Below are 18,353 nucleotides of genomic sequence, written 5' to 3' on the forward strand. Positions count from 1 at the left end.
CCCTTACCCTAACCCATATGATTACAGCAGGACTGCTTGATACATAGTATTTCTCCTCAGATACTTGGCCATTACTGACAATGATCGATCAATTCATTTACCTTCAGTTATGCTTCAAAATGTTTACCGTTATCAATGCTGCTAAACCCTTTATCTTTCTGAGGTTCTCCTTTACACCTGACATCTATTGCACTTACAGTTGCAATCAGAAATATTCAACCCCCCAAAGATTTTAAGGATTTATCAATTAAAGTTGACAGAATCTTGCTCTTTGAGCAAGATTCTGCTTCGGATGACTTCTTTATGAGTTGAGTGATACAGAAAATCAACACGGAAAATGCATGATGTATTATTTGTGTGTAGCAGTATATTTTGTTAAGATAGCCATGTCACAATTATTCAACCCCTATATAATATTGTTGTTTTTAAAGCTGTCTGACAGTTTTTTTGGTCCTAAAGTTGAGTTGAAACATTATTAAGCCTTTGGGAAATCTATACTGATCCTTCATTTGCTTCAGCTGTGATGCATATATAAACCCTACCCATGAAGGTATTCAAGTTGAGTTGCAATCATGGGAAAGACAAAGGAGCTTCCACAAAAGCTGAGAGAGGAGATTATTTCATCACACCTGAAAGGCCTTGGGTAGAAGAAGATTTCCCCCAAAAATTATATTCCAAGAGACACAATTGGGAACATTATAAGGAAGTTTAAAACTGATGGAGGAGCTTCAAACCTGCCTGGCCGTGGAAGAAAGCCCAACATTTCATCAAGGACCCTCAGCAACTTAGTCAGAACAACTCAGATAAACCCCTGTGTGACTGCAAGACACCTACAGGATGACCTGATGAAGGCTGGTTCAAGTGCGTCAGTGGCAACTATAAGACGTGCACTGAATAAAAAAGGACTTCATGGCCGGCTTCAAGACACACTCAGCTCTTGACCACAAGGAACATCAAAAGTCGACTAGAATATGCAGGAGGAATTTGGATAAGACTACTGAGTTTTGGGTGACAGTTCTATGGACTGATGAAACCAAACTGGAACTGTTTGGATGTATGGACCAGCGGTATGTCTGGCGTGTGAAAGGCCAGGCTTATGACCAGAAGAATACCATCCCCACAGTCCAGCATGGAGGTTGGTCAAAGATGATGTTGGGCTGCTTTTCTGCGGCAGGAACTAGCAATCTTTATTGTGTACATGGCATCATGGATTCACAGAAATACCAGGCCATTTTAAGGAGGAATGTGATGCCTTCTGTTGACAAATTAAACCTTGGTGATCATTGGACTTTCCAGCAAGACAATGATCCAAAGCAAAACCTACAAGTCCACCAAAGCTTGGTTGAGAAAAAGATCCTGGAACGTCCTGGAGTGGCATTCACAGTCACCAGATTCAAATTTGATTGAAAATCTTTGGTGGGATTTAAAGAAGGCAGTTGCAGCATGGAAGCCATCAAACATCACTGATCTAGAGGCTTTTGCACTTGAAAAATGGGCAAAGATTCCAATCGAGAGGTGTAAGAAGCTTGTCCGCACTTACCGAAAACATTTTTTAGAAGTTATAAAAGCTAGAGGATGCGCCACAAAGTACTGAAGCTGGGGGGTTGAATAATACTGAACATTCACATGTGTTGAAAGAGTTACATTTTTCATTTGAACTTCAAAGTTAAGTCAAATTCTGTTGTCAAAATAACTAAAATACGAATCAATAAATATCTTTTGTTGTTTGATGAGGTTTTTTTTGTCATTTATTGTCATTATCTGTCATCCACATCACTATAATGTCTATTGAGGTGAGGGGGTTGAATATTTCTGATTACAACTGTATGTCCGTCCTGGGAGAGGGATCCCTCACATGTGGCTCTCTCTGAGGTTTCTACGTTCTTTTTACCCTGTTAAAAGGGTTTTTAGTAGTTTTTCCTTACTCTTGTTCAAGGTTAAGGGCAGAGGATGTCACACCAAGTTAAAGCCCTGTGAGACAAATGGTGATTTGTGAATATGGGCTATACCCAAAAAATGTTTTATTGATTTGATTGATAAAACAGAAAGCCAAGTGGTGAAACAAAAAGTTGCCACACAGCCATTGTGTCAGTGATGGGGGTCAGTGAAAGAAAAAGACAGACATAAAAGTTACACAAAAAAGACACCGGGAGCTTATGCAATAGGCTGCCACTTGGCACAGCACCATCTTGAGTTTTGCCTTCTATTGTAGTAGTTGGTCACTGTAAGTGAGGCTCACCCTGAAATGTTGTTGGTGGAGACACTCTTAGACAGGGACAGACTGGAGCGACCTCGGCGGGATCCCAGCAGGGACTGTCGGAAGCTATCAGAAGGGTAGATGGCCGAACTTGGGCGTTCACGCATTCCTGGAGCTTATGAAAAATGATGATGCAGTTAGAGGATTAGGGAAGGGAGGGCAAGACAAGGGAAAAAACAAACTGTAGTAGATGGAGGAAAAAGAGTTTGATAATGAGGACCACATTTTGTCGGCTGTGACTGACGGGGTGGAGCGGTCTTACTCTAACCACAAGTTCGATGATTGGATCCCAGTCTTCTCCATCTGCATGTTAAATTGCCCCTCTTAGAAAAAGTGCTGTCCATAGATGCACAATATGAATGTGTGTGTGAATGTGTAAATGGCAATCAACTGTGCTTTGAAAAGACTTAAGTGGTCATCAAGACTAGAAAAGAGCTATATAAATACAGACCATTTCATTTACGTTTTGATGAGGAAGAGAAATGTGTCAAAAGGAGTAATGAATGAGATAGAAGGAAGAGACTGAATATGTCTTACTTTTTGCACGCAGAGTGATATTCTGCAAGGCTGAGTTATTCTTCAACAGGACTGTCTTCTGCTGCTGTGGTAATAGAGGACAAACAAACTATGTGTGATGTTTCAACAGTATATTGAAATTTGTATTTCAACATAATGTATGACATTTTATTGCTATTTTTACCATCTTTAAAACAGGAAAACACCAATTTCTTGTGAAGAGGAGAAGAAAATACACTGGCATGTGTAAGCCTACTTTGAAATAAATCAAACACAGAACTATTTAGGGCTATTTGAGTCCTCCCCATTTTTGTGGGAAATGTATGAAATAAGAAGAACCCTATTTTGAAATAAATAAAAACATATAGCTGCAGCCTAATAGCTTAAAAATATATATTTTAGTTGGCGAAATATGAAAACTAAAAATGAGAGCAGGTCAGATTGGAGCGGACACAGAAACTGAGGCCCGGTACAAGCCAACTGCAGCTTCTGCTGTGATCAAGAAGCTGCGGCACTGATCTCTGAGCAGCTGTGACCAGAGAAACCCTGTGTTTTCACTGTTCCGCAGCTCATCCAGAATGCAGCAGCTCGACTGGTCTTAAACACTCATCAAAATCAGGACTGTTTGCTTTTCTGACTCTTAAATGGTGGAATGAGCTCCCCATGGACATCCGTTGAGCAGAAAGCTTACGCCGGCTTTACACCGGAGCGCAGCGCAGCGGCATTCTCAAGCACACAGGCTCCTGGCTGTTCACACGGGAGGCACATTTGCGCCGTCCTGCCAGGGATTCTGCTTTCTCCGCTTGATGTTGTTTGTAAACCGTTCAATGTAGGGGTTCGGGGTAACCCAGCGTTACACATCTTCCGCCGCAAACTAAAAACACACCTCTTCTGACTATACCTTGAATAAAATGCTAGAACAAACAATTTAATAGCACCTAAATGACTATTACTTATAGCACTTTGTAGTTTAGCTTTTTTAAAGAAATTGTACTTTCTTGATTCTTGTTTTTCTGGGTTTGTACCCTGAATGCACTTATTGTAAGTCGCTTTGGATAAAAGCGTCAGCTAAATGAAATGTAATGTAAGGTTTCCACTGTTAAGAAGCAGCCGGTAAGTCACTGACTGGCTGCTTCATGTGAACGAGTTTAAATAGATCTTCATTTTCACTGTGTGGTCTACACTTGATGGCATGGACCATCATGCCGGATTAGTGTTTGTTTTTGACACGTTTATCCTTCCCCCAATGCACAAAACGCATGCAACATGGAGCCGTTTCGCTCGGCCCCTGTTCGCCCTCACCTGCAGCCACAACAGATCCCTGTAACGGTCTAACAGTTAAGATTTTGTAAAAGTGTTTTCCCCACGTCTGCAGGGTATGTCTCATTTTCATCATTGATCATTATCGATCTGTGACAAATCTCCAGCCTGTGTGTCCCCTGTGTGTGTCCCGCTACGGTTAGTAGCAGCGGGCTAACGCTAGTTTGCTATTAGTTTGTGTTTAAAGTTGCAGCACTTTCTGGAATGGCTGCTTATGAACGTATTTACAGCAGTATTGCATGTGGAACCCTGGCCGGGAAGCATCGGTCTGGGGGGTGGGGGGAGAGATCCCATTTCGGGTCCAGAGTGGAGGAACAATGCTCTCGGAGTCGTAGCTTGTGTGTGTGTGTGTGTGAAAACAATGCACTCGGAGGCTAACCCGAGTCGTTGCTTCTGTGTTTGTCGCCCGGTTGAAACAGCAGGTATAACTTAAAACAGCTGTTTGTGGCGCTTTGTTAGAAAATAGCACCGGAACTTGTTCCAGGACCCCCCCCCCCCCCCCCATGGTCTCCGGCTGCAGCCGACAGCCTCTCCTGTGATGCCCGGGTGGCGAAGCGGAGGAGGAGGAGGAGGAGGGGGGGAGAGAGCTGCGCCTTATAACTTTTGTGGCCCGTACAGATTTGCTCCACGCACCCCGAGCTGCACGAATCGGTGCCGGTCACCAGCAGCTCGTTGCCGCCTCCGTCGCTCACTTTAAAATAGACTCATACCCGGGGTTTTAAGTGCAATTCGCCACAAAAGTTGCAGCAGTGTTAGCCTCCAAAGCTGTAGCCCCTCCATGTTCCCTTTGTCTGTCTGTGTGTGTGTCTGTGGGTACGTTCATCGATGAAACTATTGCATGTTCGCTATGTGGCAGAAGGTCGGGATATCCGAGTTACCCTGAACGCAGCACAGCGATGACGTTAGCAGCTGAACGAAGCAGCCCGGAGCTAAGCCTCCGCTGCTCGGCTTCATGTCCGCACACGGACCGTCAGTCCACGCGGAGGGGAACCCGGAGGAGTTGCGGGAGTGAGGGCGTGACAACAACCGGACTGAGACGTCGAGAACCGTCAAATCGAACTAGCTCTCAGCGGCTCTCATCTGGGCTCGAGAGTACAGCAGCACATATTTTAAGTGTAGATATGTGTGTATACACACATATCTACACTCTACTGAATGAGTGTAAGAATATGTAGACAGAGTGTGCAAAAGACAATATTATTGTATAATGATATATAATATCAATATGGTTTATATGTTGGGCCAGAGCCCAGCGGGGTGCCACCAGACACTGGAGCCGAGAGGAACAAAGGGTTGTTAAACTTTGGGCGGGAAAACATCCTCCTGCAGGCTCAAGAATCTCCCCCTGGTGGTGGAAAAATGTTCTGGGAATGCCTTGGAACCCCCGCTGATTTCCAAGCCCAGCCCACTCAGGTCCAGCTCTGACACTCAATTGGCTTAAAGCCAGCATCATCCTATGACCAACTCCTCAAGGAGGAGGACCTCTCAGGTAATTTAAAAGCCCATGAACCCCAAACATCGCTGCCATTTTACCCTGCTCTGAAGACAACACCAGGCCCCCTTCGGGGCCTCCCAGCTGATTTAGTTGCTAAAAGGGGGCAACCTTAACTTTTAGTTTATCAGCCATTTCTTTCATTTCTTTTATTTCTTTATTCAGTCGACGTTTTTATTTTCAAAAGGACTTTTGCTCTTTTAACTTGAAAAGACCAAACAGGAAATTGCACACGGAACAATCTCAGACTGTTTCAGGTTCCCCACGGACTTTTTCTTTTCCCAACGATCTACAAACGGCTTCCACAGCCGTCCCCTGCAGAAGCGCGAGATTCATTCCGCTGAGGAGCACGAGCTCCACATCCCTGAAGAAGAAGGACGACGTTCATCCCATCGAAGCAGCACGAGCAAATCCGCTGTTTGTCCGGTCCAGCGGCCGAAGACCGCTTGAGAGACCACGTGATTCACTGGCCCGACGCGCACGCACACCGCGAGGGTGGTACAGTAAGAGGCTTTATTGTCTGGGCAGATGTTAATCTAATACGTAGCGTATTGTTTTAATACTTGAATGTATTTGTTTTGTATGAGACCGCCGAGTCTCTAATGTTTAGCGGCGACTCGCCACTTCCGGTTTCCGGTTACGGCCTTGTGCCACAGTTTTTAAGCGCCGTGAGCAGCGTCTCCAGCTCATTGTGACCGTTTGAACAACTTTAAAGAGACTTTACCGGTCAAACCTCAGCACACAACGCCACTTGGGTGCTGAGTGTTAAAGTAAATGTAACTTGTCTCTGACGGTGCTTTTAAGAGCTTTGCTCTCTCCTTGTATGCTCTCTCTCTCTCTCTCTCCTTCTAAACCGACCTATACACACATCCGATCTGTATTTAGAATACAGTTCATGTAACATAGTTAAATCTATATTCAGAGAGGCTGGACACATCTGGAAGCCATGCGGCCGAACGCCAAAGCAGAGACAAAGAATTCTCTTTGTCTGAAAATCCCTTTGTGTAATTCATGTGACGACCACCAGTGTGAGCTCCGGCCACATGGTGTCATTAACATAGACTCCATTTTGAATAACGCAAGTTAAACCACCATTTTGAATCTATTATTGCCACGCCTCCTCTCTCCCTCTCCTCCCATTCTGGCTCTAAATTCATAACGGCTCCGCCATCTTGTTTTGTAGTCAATCCGCCATTTTGAGAGTTTTTAGGCCTTGATTCCACGAATCATGATCGGCCGCCATCTTAGATGTGACGTCACCAAGTGACTGCGTCATCGCCACGCCCCCTTCTTTTTCTCTCTCTCTCTCTCTCTCTCTCACACACACACACACACACACACACAGACACACACACACAGACACACATTGATAGACACAGACAGATACACACACAGATACACATAGAGGAATACATGTGTTTTTCTAAATTGTGATAAGCGGCTGCTGTTGTTATCTTTGAAATATGGGAGTTTGTTAAAATGATGAATCATTAAATAACACTAACTTTATTTCACATGCATACACATAGACACACACACACAGAGAGACACTTTGACACAGACACACACACACACACCGAGACAGACATACATAGGTAGACCGCCGGTTTTACATGTATTTTCTGAAGTGTGATAAGTGCTGCTGCTGTGTTTATCTTTGAAATATCGGAGCTTGTTAAAATGATGAATCATTGAATAACATTATAACTTTATTTCCCCTTTTTAATAAATGCTTTTGTAATTAAAGTATCTGTAGTCTGTGATTATTTGTACATATGTATGTGATTGCAGCTGGATTATGATTGCCTGTGCTCGAACTTAGAAGCCTTCACTGTTAATTAAATAATTATTAATATTAAATATTGAGATTATTGATTTGACATTTATCATTATGAGACTGATATTTATAGATTGTATCGTTGGTCCCTGTAACCAGGGTGGTGCCCCGCGACAATAAGCAATGATTACAGATTTGTATTATTCTTAATTGATAATTTTATTGTTTTCATTAATTATTTTAACTATTATTAATGGATAACCGTATCATTTCTAATTAAATGTGTTACATTTCTTAATTAACAGCTTTATCATTTTTGATTATTTTTAAGAAATAATTGTTATTTTAATAAATCATATTTCATGATTATTAATAATTAGCCAACGTCAATTCTACTCCTACTATTGCACAACATATATTAACACATATCACATATGATGTGAAGTAAGTGTTCCAGTATATGGAGCGGAGTGTTGTACAGGGTACACAGTGCAAGGAGACAGGTATATTTAGTGCAGTTCTGTGATGGTGGCTCTGACAGAGGTAGATGAGTTGTACAGTCTTATTGCGGTTGGGAGGAACGATTTCCTGTATCGTTCCTTAGAGCAGCGGGGTTGAATGAGTCTGTGGCTGAAGCTGCTCCTTAGCTTGTCCAGTGTTTTGTGGAGGGGGTGAGAGGGATTGTCCATGATTGCCAGTAATTTTGCCAGCATCCTGTCCTTCACCACCTCCTCCAGGGTGACAAGCTTAGAGCCAACCACAGACTCTGCCTTCCTGATGAGTTTTTTCAGTCTATTGGCGTCCTTTGCCTTGATGCCCGCACCCCATTACACCACAGCAAAGAAGATGGTGCTAGCCACAACAGACTTGTAGAACATCTGCAGCATCTTGTTGCAGACATTGAAGGACCTGAGCCTCCTCAGGAAGTAAAGCCGGCTCAGGCCCTTCTTGTAGACGGACTCTGTGTTGGTGGACCAGTCCAGTTTATTGTCCAGTGTGACACCCAGGTACTTATATGCAGGTACCACCTCCACATCCGTCCCACCGATGCAGACAGGAGAGGGCAGGGGCTTGTTCCTCCTGAAGTCCACCACCATCTCCCTCGTCTTCGCCACATTGAGCTGCAGGCAGTTCTACCCACACCACTTCACAAAGCGGTCAACCACGTCCCTGTACTCAGCCTCCCTACCGCCCTCAACACACCCCACAATGGCCGTGTCATCAGAGAACCTCTGCAGATGACACGACTCAGTGCAGTGCTTAAAGTCAGCAGTGTATGTGGTGAAGAGGAAGGGGGACAGTACAGTTCCCTGGGGGCCCCGATGTTACTGATCAGACGATCAGACACACAGTTCTGTAATCTCACAAACTGTGGTCTGCCCGTCAGATAGTCATCGACCCAAGCGATGAGGGGAGCACTCACCTGCGTGCCCTCCAGTTTGGCCTTCAGCATTCTGGGCTGGATGGTGTTGAAGGCGCTGGAGAAGTCGAAAAACATGATCCGGACTGAGGTGTTGGGTCTGTCCAGGGAGGAGTAAGCCTTCTGCAGCAGGTAGATGATTGCATCATCAACCCCAACATGGGGCTGATATGCAAACTGCAGGGGGCCTTATGATGGGCACACCAGCGGTCTGAGGTGTGCCAGGACCAGTCTTTCCATGACCTTCATGATGAGGGAGGTCAGTGCCACCGGCCTGTAGTCCTCCAGTGCAACAGGACGTCCTTTTTTGGGCACTGGGACCAGGCAGGATGTTTTCCAGAGCACTGGTACTCTCTGAAGGTGTAGGCCCAGGTTGAAGAGGTGCTGGAGAACTCCACAGAGCTGGCTGGAACATGCCTTCAGCACACGAGGGCTGATGCGGTCCGGTCCCGCAGCTTTCCTCAGTTTGAGCCTCTCCAGCTCTCTCCTAACCTGGCTGGCTGTGATGTGGAGTCCAGACTGGGGGGTGGGGGATATCAGTGGTGGGTTTGAGGGTGGAGGTGATGAGGGTGGTGCAGAGAGGTGTGTGTTGCAGGAGGTGGTGGGGGGATGTGGGTGATGTGAGGGGGTGGGAGGTGTGAAAAGGTCTGTGGTGAAAGCCAGCGGGGGGGAGGTGGTGACGGGGGTGGTGGGGGGCAGGGGGTGATGGGGGAGGTGGGGGGTTGTTGCTCGGAGTAGAGCAGTAGAGGCAGTCGTAGAAGCAGTGGAGGGTCCGCTGGGGGTGGGGGGTTGGAGTTGAACCTATTGAAGAACATGTTAAGCTCGTTCACACGTCGTTCATTCCCAGCTGCTCCCCCACCTCTCCTCTGGAAGCCGGTGATCTCCTTCATCCCACTCCAGACATCCCTGGTGTTGTTGTCCTCCAGTTTGTGCTCCAGTTTTCTTCTGAAGTTGTCCTTGCTCTCCCTGATGCTGCGCTTGAGCTCCCTTTGTACCCGTTTGAGTTCTGCTCTGTGCCGTGATCTAAAGGCCCTCTTCTTCTCGTTGAGAAGGGCCTTCAGGTCGCTTGTTACCCACGGCTTGTTATTTGGGTAACAGCGGACCTCTTTAGTGGGGATGGTGTTGTCTATGCAGAACCCAATGTACTCAGAGACACAGTCAGTCAGGCCATCAATGTCCTAACCATGTGGCTCATACAGAGCATCCCAGTCTGTGGCCTCCAGCGCTCCACGCAGTGTTTCCTTGGCCTCAGGAGACCATTTCCTCACTGTCCTCACTGTGACTGGGTGCTGCTGAACCACAGGCTTGTATGATGGTGAGAGCAGGACTAAGTTGTGGTCTGACCTGCCCAGTGGTGGCAGGGCAGTGGAGCTGTATGCATCCTTAACATTTGCATACAGCAGGTCCAAAGTCTTATTTTCACGGGTGGCACATTTGACCAACTGGAAGAAGGTTGGGAGTGTGGATGAGAGGGAAGCATGATTAAAGTCACCTGTGATGATGATGAAGGCCCCGGGGTGTAATCCAGCAGTCACAGTGTGGATGACGTCACACGCTGCTTCTGCGTTCCCAGATGGAGGAATGTAAACAGTGATGGCGAAAACATTGGTAAACTCCCTCGGCAAATAATATGGACAAGTCCGACGGCGACGAGCTCGATGTCCAGGCTGCAGACACGCTGTTTAACGGTGACGGGCCCGGGGTGACACCACCTGTTGTTCACAAGCACGACGAGGCCCCCTCCTTTCTTCTTGCCGGTCGCGGTGGTGTCTCTGTCGGCTCGAACCGTCTGGAAGCCGGGAATGGTGACGTTGGAGTCCGGTATCTGCTCGTGCAGCCACATTTCCGTGAAACACACAATACTGGACTCCCTGTACTCCCTCTGTGTCCTGATGAGCACTTCCAGTTCGTCCACTTTATTTGCCAGCGACCTCACGTTTCCAGTGATGACTGCAGGGATGAAGGGCTTAAACTTCCTCGTCTCCATCCTCCGTTTAAGCCCCGCTCTGCAGCCCCGCCGTCTCCTCTTTAGCTCCTCCGGGATGGTGGGTCTCTCTCCGGCCAAGAGGGTGGTGTGCCTCAGGGCCATCAGCTGGTCGCGGGTGTAAACAATGCCGGCGTGTATTGCAGGCATGCTCCCAGTGATCCGAAGAGACCGAAGTGCGGTTAAAAAGATATAAAAGTGTCCAGTCAATTGCAAAAGCATCTCGTCATTGTGCGGTACGAAGATGCACAGAGCAGTGCAAAAATAAATATAAAAAACAAACAGCAAACGTAATAAAAACACAAAAAAACGACAGTAATACCAGGGGGGCCTGTTTTGGGGGGCCTGTTATAAGGTTGGGTGTAAAAATGAATGACAGAACCCTCACACTCTCTCGTCTCCCTCCACCCAGTCCCAGTGCATCATTGAGATGCATCTTCACCTAACCCACTTCACATCCATTAATTTTTCCTGAATATCATAGTATTACATTTCCATTCATACCTTTCAATTACATATATATACAAAGTAATTTAAAATCAGTATGAAGATAATTTTGATAAAGTATTTAATCTTACTAAAGAGTGGAAATAATACATGTTAAAACATCTGTCAATAATTTGAGATTTTTGTAGCCTGTATCTTACCCTCTGTTTCATTTTGGCGCAGTTGGGCAAAGCATCTCGACAGCGGTTGTGAATAGTGATGTTGCATGCTAGAAAAATGACATTAGACATTAAAGCAAAGACCATAAACATATCATATCTCTTTCACTCTTTTTTCTCTTTTACAACTGCAGACATTGATTATGACCAGACAAACCAGAATAACTAAGAACTTTTACTATTTAATTACTTTGTTAGATTTTACCACTTTAGCACCATTCAGTGTATATAGCAGTAGAAGTGCACAAACTCTTACTTACTCGGGCAGCTGAGGGCCTCCTTGGCAGTAATACTCTTGCTACATGCTGTGCAGAGTGTAGTTCCTGAAACTGTCAATGACGTGAAGAGATGACCATTGCTGAAACGTGCCTCCCTTTCCCTTGCTGCCTTCTCTTGCTCCCTCATGTGCTCTCTCTCTTTATTCTGGAGAAGAAATAGAAACAAAATTGAAAATGAAGCCGACTGTCGAAATAGCACCACTGCTAACGCCCAGGCCAAACTGTTATCTCGCTCTCTCTGTCTCACACATACACGCACACACACACTCACACATCCCAACCAGTGTGAACAACTGACAACCGAAACATGCAGCAGCTTGCAGTCAGTGTGGCCCGGGTGAAAGGTACCAGGCTAAATTGAGGCACCAACACCAAGGAAGCATAGTCACAGGCACGAGCTACTAATAATAACAATATTCTTCTTCTTCTTAACATTATTATCATTAACAATAATATCAATAATAAATGTATCGCTTAATTGATCCCTGTAACAGAGTTCAAAAGTCCTATACATAATACAATGTAAGGGCTCTCAGCTTGTTGCTGTCTTTGGTGTATTGTGTTATTGTGACAAACATTTGAGACTGCTAATTTATGTTGTTCTGGGCTGCAAGTACCTCCGGCGTTAGATGTCGCGTGACATGCATTGCATTGGATAACATGCGATGCGCAGTCCTCAGATACAATGCTCAATGCATGGACACATTTTCAAAAGTCTTGGGGGAATATTTATTGGGACAGTATCTCCAGATTGATTTGCTTTTGGAGCTTATCAGTCAGATGACACATGATACACTGTTACAGAGCAGGGATTGTCTAAAGCCATTGTATATCTTTATCTAGAATTAAATCCTTACATCTGATCATAGAATAGTGCTTTTTCTCATAAAGAGCCTGATGCTGCCTTGCATTCATGTTTAATTCATGCCCTCTTGTGGTAGTAATCAGTCTCTTGATCGCTGCATATACATTGAGGATCAAACCTGGGATGTCTGATGCAGTCTGGCTACACACTGAGTCCTTGTCAAGCTGACACTTTCTCTTCACTATACCAGAGGTGTAAAGTAACGAATTACATTTACTCACGTTACTGTAATTAAGTCGTTTTTTGTGTACTTTGTAATTTTTTGAGTAGCTTTTGAAATGGGTAATTTTACTTTTACTTAAGTAGATTTTGACTGAAGTATTGTACTTCGCTACATTCGAAATTACATCCGTTACTGAGTAAAAAAAACAACATAGTTCAAGTCGCAAGGCAATTCTCACTGCAGTGGTAGATGCTGCATAGAGTGGATGACGTTCCCTCACGTGCACGTTCAACATGTGAAAACTGATCGTAAAGTTCACTGTTCGCGGAAAATATGCGCGACATGCACAACACTGCACCGGTGGCCGACTCCTGGCTCCGGCTAAAGAGCGATTGTTTACTGCTCCGCCGTAAAAGAGTTGCGGACGTCAAAACATTAGTTCAGCTAGAATATTAGTTCCGCCCCGCATTTTCCCCTCCCGGTCGCGCACGCACATGTTATGCCTCCGCGCAGTTTGAGAATCACTGCATTACACAGGGCCGCCCCCCAAGACTGCATTTCTTTTCAAATAAACACAACAACGATCGCAACTACATGGTGCAAGCATTCGATTTAGACAGCGTCTCTCCTCAGGAGAAGGAAAACATTCCGTAACGTTTTAGCTAGACCTCAGATAATATGAACCTGTTCACCGTTCAAATTCAATATTTGTCATTACGTTTCGTTCAGTTCAACGTTCTCATAAAAATTAACGTGTTCAATGAACGCGTTCTTTTGAACTCGTTCATGCACAACACGGCCTGAAACTCAATACGGCCTACCTGCCTTGGCCGCCTGTGCTGGATGCTGTTCACTGCACAGCGAGCCCGGATGAGCTCTACTCACCTTGAAAATTAGCTGCTGCTCAAACTCAACAAGAAGTTTGTAGACTAGTGCTCTAAAGGTGGACCAAAGTTGAACCAAAAGTTTAAATATACAGTGGGACAGCGGAATTTTAACTTTTTATTTTAGCTGTCATGTGGTTCATGTCTTGACATGATCCTCCCAAAAGTTCTTAAATGTTGTGTTGACATGTTTAATGTCATTGCACTTATATTTGTAAAAATTCTCCTTTAATTAAAAATAACTGTTATTGGATTGGATTTATGACCCCTTGTCCTTTTTTGCACTGTATAGGAGCGGCCCCCATCAAGTTGTTGGAAGTAACTAAGTAACCTTTACTTAAAGTACATTTTAAATGAACTACTTTTTACTTTTACTTGAGTAGATTTTTAGATGGGTACTTTGACTTGAGTACAATATTTCAGTACTTTTTACACCTCTGTACTATACTGAGATAAGGTTACTTTCATTTTTATACAAATGTAAACAAAATGATTAGTATTTCTTAGTGGTGCACCGATGTATCGGCCGTACATCGGTAGCGGCTTTATTAAAGTCAACACAAACATGTCACACTCCTTGTTCCTTCTCCGACACTCCACACATCAACAACCGTCTTCTTCACTACCCTTCCTTATTCACCCCTGACCCCTAACAAACCAGCCAATGAGAACCTGTCGTCCCACACAACCCCACCCTGTTGGTCTAGAACTGTCACGTGCACCAGCCCGACCTGTTCACTGACACTCAGGACATCTCAAAACTCCTTTAACACGGTATCTTAACTGAACATAAGTCATAACAAAACATAAGCATAAACCCAGTCCTCAAAACAGGTCAATCTGAGGAGGGCTGTTTTAGACAGGGTAAAAAGGGTCCTGCTTTAAATGATCCTTGTGGTATTTTGACCAAAATATGTTAGACATTTCATTAAGACCCCAAGTAACCATATCAACTTGTGGTTAAATAAAGTTTAGTTAAACTAAATATTGTTTCATAAATCTGATTGAATTTGTGCTCATTAAAAGATAAGATTGATAAAGGGCTGAAATAATTTAAAATAGTGCTTTAAATAATGATTTAATTTTTTTCCTGGCACAAAAGGGTGAATGAATAACAACAAAAACAAAATAAACAAATATTGGTATCGTATCGGCCATCAGCTAGATTATTGTTTTAAACATCATATCGGCCAAGAATTTCCATATCGGTGCATCCCTGGTATTTATTCTACTTGCTCATTAGAAAATTACAACAACTGTCTTTTCTTCCTCAGTGATGAGGCAATAAAAGTCCTGTGCCGAAAATCAAGTCCCGGTCTTCGACTTTATAAATTGATACACAACACTGAGCATACGACACAAAGGATAGACCGGTTACATTGGGGCCGTCACCCGGATCCATCGTGTATCAACACCCGCTTGGTCACCGAAGGTTGCTGAATGCCATACCAAGGTTGTTTTATAAGTTTGCACTGAAGTGACGTTGTCACAGTTAAAATAACTTTATCTTGAAGTGAAGTTGTCACATTGGAATTCCGGGAATTTTTTTTATTTGTTGCCAATTGTATTTTATTATATATTCTTTTCCATTGCCTAATGTGAAAGAACATTCTCAGGTATTATTTTCTTTGGCACTTGCCTTTGTGTTTAACCAGAAGAAAATGACATACAATGTGGGAAGGGGAAACATATGAGAAAGAGGGGTGTGTGACTTGAGGCGCAGTACGAGGCTACCCAAAGCTAATGGGTAAAGCTAAAGACGTAGTGACGATAACCTTACGTAACAACCCATCACTGAAACCCCGTGAGAACCCAAAAGAGATAACAAATGTACTGAAACAACATTTCGATGATGCAACATGTTCAAGTATGCCTCTTGCTGACTTCTATAGCACAGTGCCTGTAACTGGAGAGAACCCAGTTGAACATTGGATTCGCCTTAACAAGGCTGTGTACGCATCTGAGGAGTGCTTGAGGAGACAAGGATGAGGTAATGGTTTTGTATTTATATAGCGCTTTTCTAGTCTTGATGACCACTCAAAGCGCTTTACAGTACTGTTTTACAATCACCCATTCATACAGTGCATCTATTCGTAGCACTTTGTTATTCTACTGGGGGGCCATTCAGGGTTCAGCATCTTGCCAAAGGACACTTCGGCATGCAGATGGGTCAGACTGGGGATCGAACTGCCGACCTTCAGGTTGGAGGACGACCACTCTACCCCTCAGCCACAGCCGCTGACCATGATGTTTGTAAAGTATTGCTAGTGAAATACAAGAGCAGGTTGATCGTTATCAAATTGAACTGAAGGAAAAGTTATTTACTGAGCCAAGTTGCCTTCCATCAGCTAGATATGTGACAGCTCATGTTCAAACAACTGCAGTCGATGTGTATCTATCACGGTTTGATATTCTCTATTTGTTTAGGTTCGCCCTCTGTTTGAAGTGTTTTCCGTTTATTTAGTAAATCTCTGTGTATGTTTAAGTAAATTGTAAAAAAAATTAAAAGACGATTCCAATTGCTAACTATTTATATCTCCAGCATTGCATTAGTGTTTTTTACAAGCTTTTCTCTCATTTTATTCTACAGGACAATACCATGTGCACTCTCTCATCTGTTGGGACATTTCACCCCAGCCAATGTAGAAGGAAAGGCTGTGTACATTTGCAAATACTGTGCAAAGACCTATGTTAAGAATGCCACAAAGATGCAGAAGCATATAGTCAAGTGCCCAAAGTTTCCTCAGGACTCACATCAGCTTATGACAAAACAAAATGTTTATATCTATGTCTGTATATGACAAGGTAAATACAGTTCCCACAAAAGTTCCAGTTTATCCTGTTAATTCCCGTATATCCCCGTTAATTCCCATGGAAAGTTTCCAACTTTGAATATTCCCGGAATTTTGCAACCATAGTCAGAGGCTTATCACAGTATGTTATAACAGTCTACTTACTGAATCTGATTAAGTTGGGGAAGATGGTGTTCAAGTTGCCTTTCGTTTAAAGGTACAGTGTTTTCAGACAAAGAGATCCACACAAGGGTATGCATATCAGTCTTATCCGCTCCCACTATCATGTAACAGAGTTGTGAAAACATTTCTTGATGCTCATGACCAATTGGATTATGCCACAGAGTGTAGAGCAGCTCAGTTAGTCCAGTCTGTTCAGCACCTAGTACCACCAGGACAAGACCGGTTACCTACTTTCTCCCTGGAGGAGCTCCGACAAAGCCAAGAGCTGGACCCTATCATCTCAAACGTTCTGCCGTTTCTGAGTCAGAAAAGGACACCCTCAAGGAGGGAGAGAGTCGGTTTGGACACAGGGGCCTTGGTGCTCATCAAGCAGTGAGAGAGACTTAAAGTTCTTGATGGAGTACTTTACAGTGTTACCAAGGATCCCTTAACTAAACCAAAGAGACACCAGTTTGTTTTATCTCGATGTCTGGTAGAAAAGGCCTTGTGGGGTGTGCATGATTTAGCTGGACATCAGGGACAGGCAAGAACAATTCAACTGACAAGAAAGCGATTCCTTTGGCCTAGGATGGAGTATCAAATAAAAGACTAAGTCAAATGCTGACAGTGTAAGGATATGTGGAAGTAGAGTAGGACCCAGGATGCAGAGGTTTTAACAAATTATATTTAATATAAAGAGTCTTTAACTAGACAAAAACAAAACATAACACTAAAGGGGTAGACAAACTGGATAACACTGAAGAGTGAAAACTGGAGAGATAAGAACAAGAGGAAGAAAACACAGGTACACTGGGGAAGTAGAGGAGCAGAAGCTGAGCGGCAAGGCACAGAGGGAACACAAGAGATCAGGACGGGAAAGCAGACAAGACAGCAGGACACAACATCACCTTGAACGACAGCGGGTAGAAGACCAAATGATCCGACAGAGGACAAAGGGAAGCACAGAGACTTATATACACACAAGGAAGGCAGGGGCAATTGAACACAGGGTTAACACATGAGGACTGGGGAGAGCCAATCACAGACAGGAAGTGACGACACACAAGAAGCAGAAAACACACACAAGGAAGTGAGACTACAAAATAAAACAGGAAACAGAAAACACTCTTAACAAAAAGACTGAACTCAACAAACTAAAATGACAGAACATCCTGGCTAAGACACCTGATCCATCCGCCAGAGCTCCTCTCGCAAGTATCAGGACCTAAGCTCCTATAGAGTTAGTGTGTTTGGATGTTCTTGTTTTGATAGATCACTTCACAAAGTTGGCAAATCAGACAGCAAAGCAGGTTGCTAAAAGGTTATGGGATAACGTCTTTTGTGTCTATGGATTTTCAGAGCACATCCACACAGATCAAGGGGCCAATTTTGAACATGAGCTTATAGCGGAACTACTCAGGTTATCAGGAGTCTCCAAGTCGCACACTACAGCATACCACCCAATGGGGAATGGAGGCTCTGAGAGATTCAATAGGACTCTGGGTAATATGCTTTGTTCGTTGCCATTGAGAGAGAAGGCCAAGTGGCCCCAACAAATACATACTGCATATAATGCAGCGGTGCATGAGACAACTGGATACGCTCCCTTCCATCTCATATTCGGCCGTGTTCCGAGACTCCCTGTTGATGGAGCCACACATGGCTGCCACGTTGTTGCGCTCTCTCGTGCTTTTCATGTTTTTGTTTATTTGTATGGTCTCCAGCACTCCCTCTACGATTACTTTTTCTAGAGAAGAACTTATGAATGTCCGACGTTC

General features: G+C 44.1%; 1 protein-coding gene across 3 annotated transcripts in view; it reads right to left on the reverse strand.

The window, feature by feature from the left end:
* arhgef1a (Rho guanine nucleotide exchange factor (GEF) 1a) overlaps positions 1-18,353 on the reverse strand; it is a 135,377-nt gene that overhangs the window by 94,792 nt on the left and 22,232 nt on the right. For 2 of the 3 annotated variants that reach the window (XR_008342281.1, XM_053446596.1), the window contains exons 2-5: positions 11,692-11,854; positions 11,414-11,481; positions 2,795-2,858; positions 2,240-2,372 (exon numbers count right to left, since the gene is read on the reverse strand). Coding sequence is in view for 2 of the 3 variants with exons in the window: in XM_053446596.1 (XP_053302571.1) it covers positions 2,240-2,372; positions 2,795-2,858; positions 11,414-11,481; positions 11,692-11,854 (428 nt within the window). In the remaining variant the exon portion in view is untranslated. The remainder of the gene's footprint in view (positions 1-2,239; positions 2,373-2,794; positions 2,859-11,413; positions 11,482-11,691; positions 11,855-18,353) is intronic. The other variant, XM_053446597.1, reaches the window with a different exon arrangement.

Source organism: Pleuronectes platessa, chromosome 18 (assembly GCF_947347685.1).
Source record: "Pleuronectes platessa chromosome 18, fPlePla1.1, whole genome shotgun sequence".
In the NCBI taxonomy this organism is placed as follows: Eukaryota; Metazoa; Chordata; class Actinopteri; order Pleuronectiformes; family Pleuronectidae; genus Pleuronectes; species Pleuronectes platessa.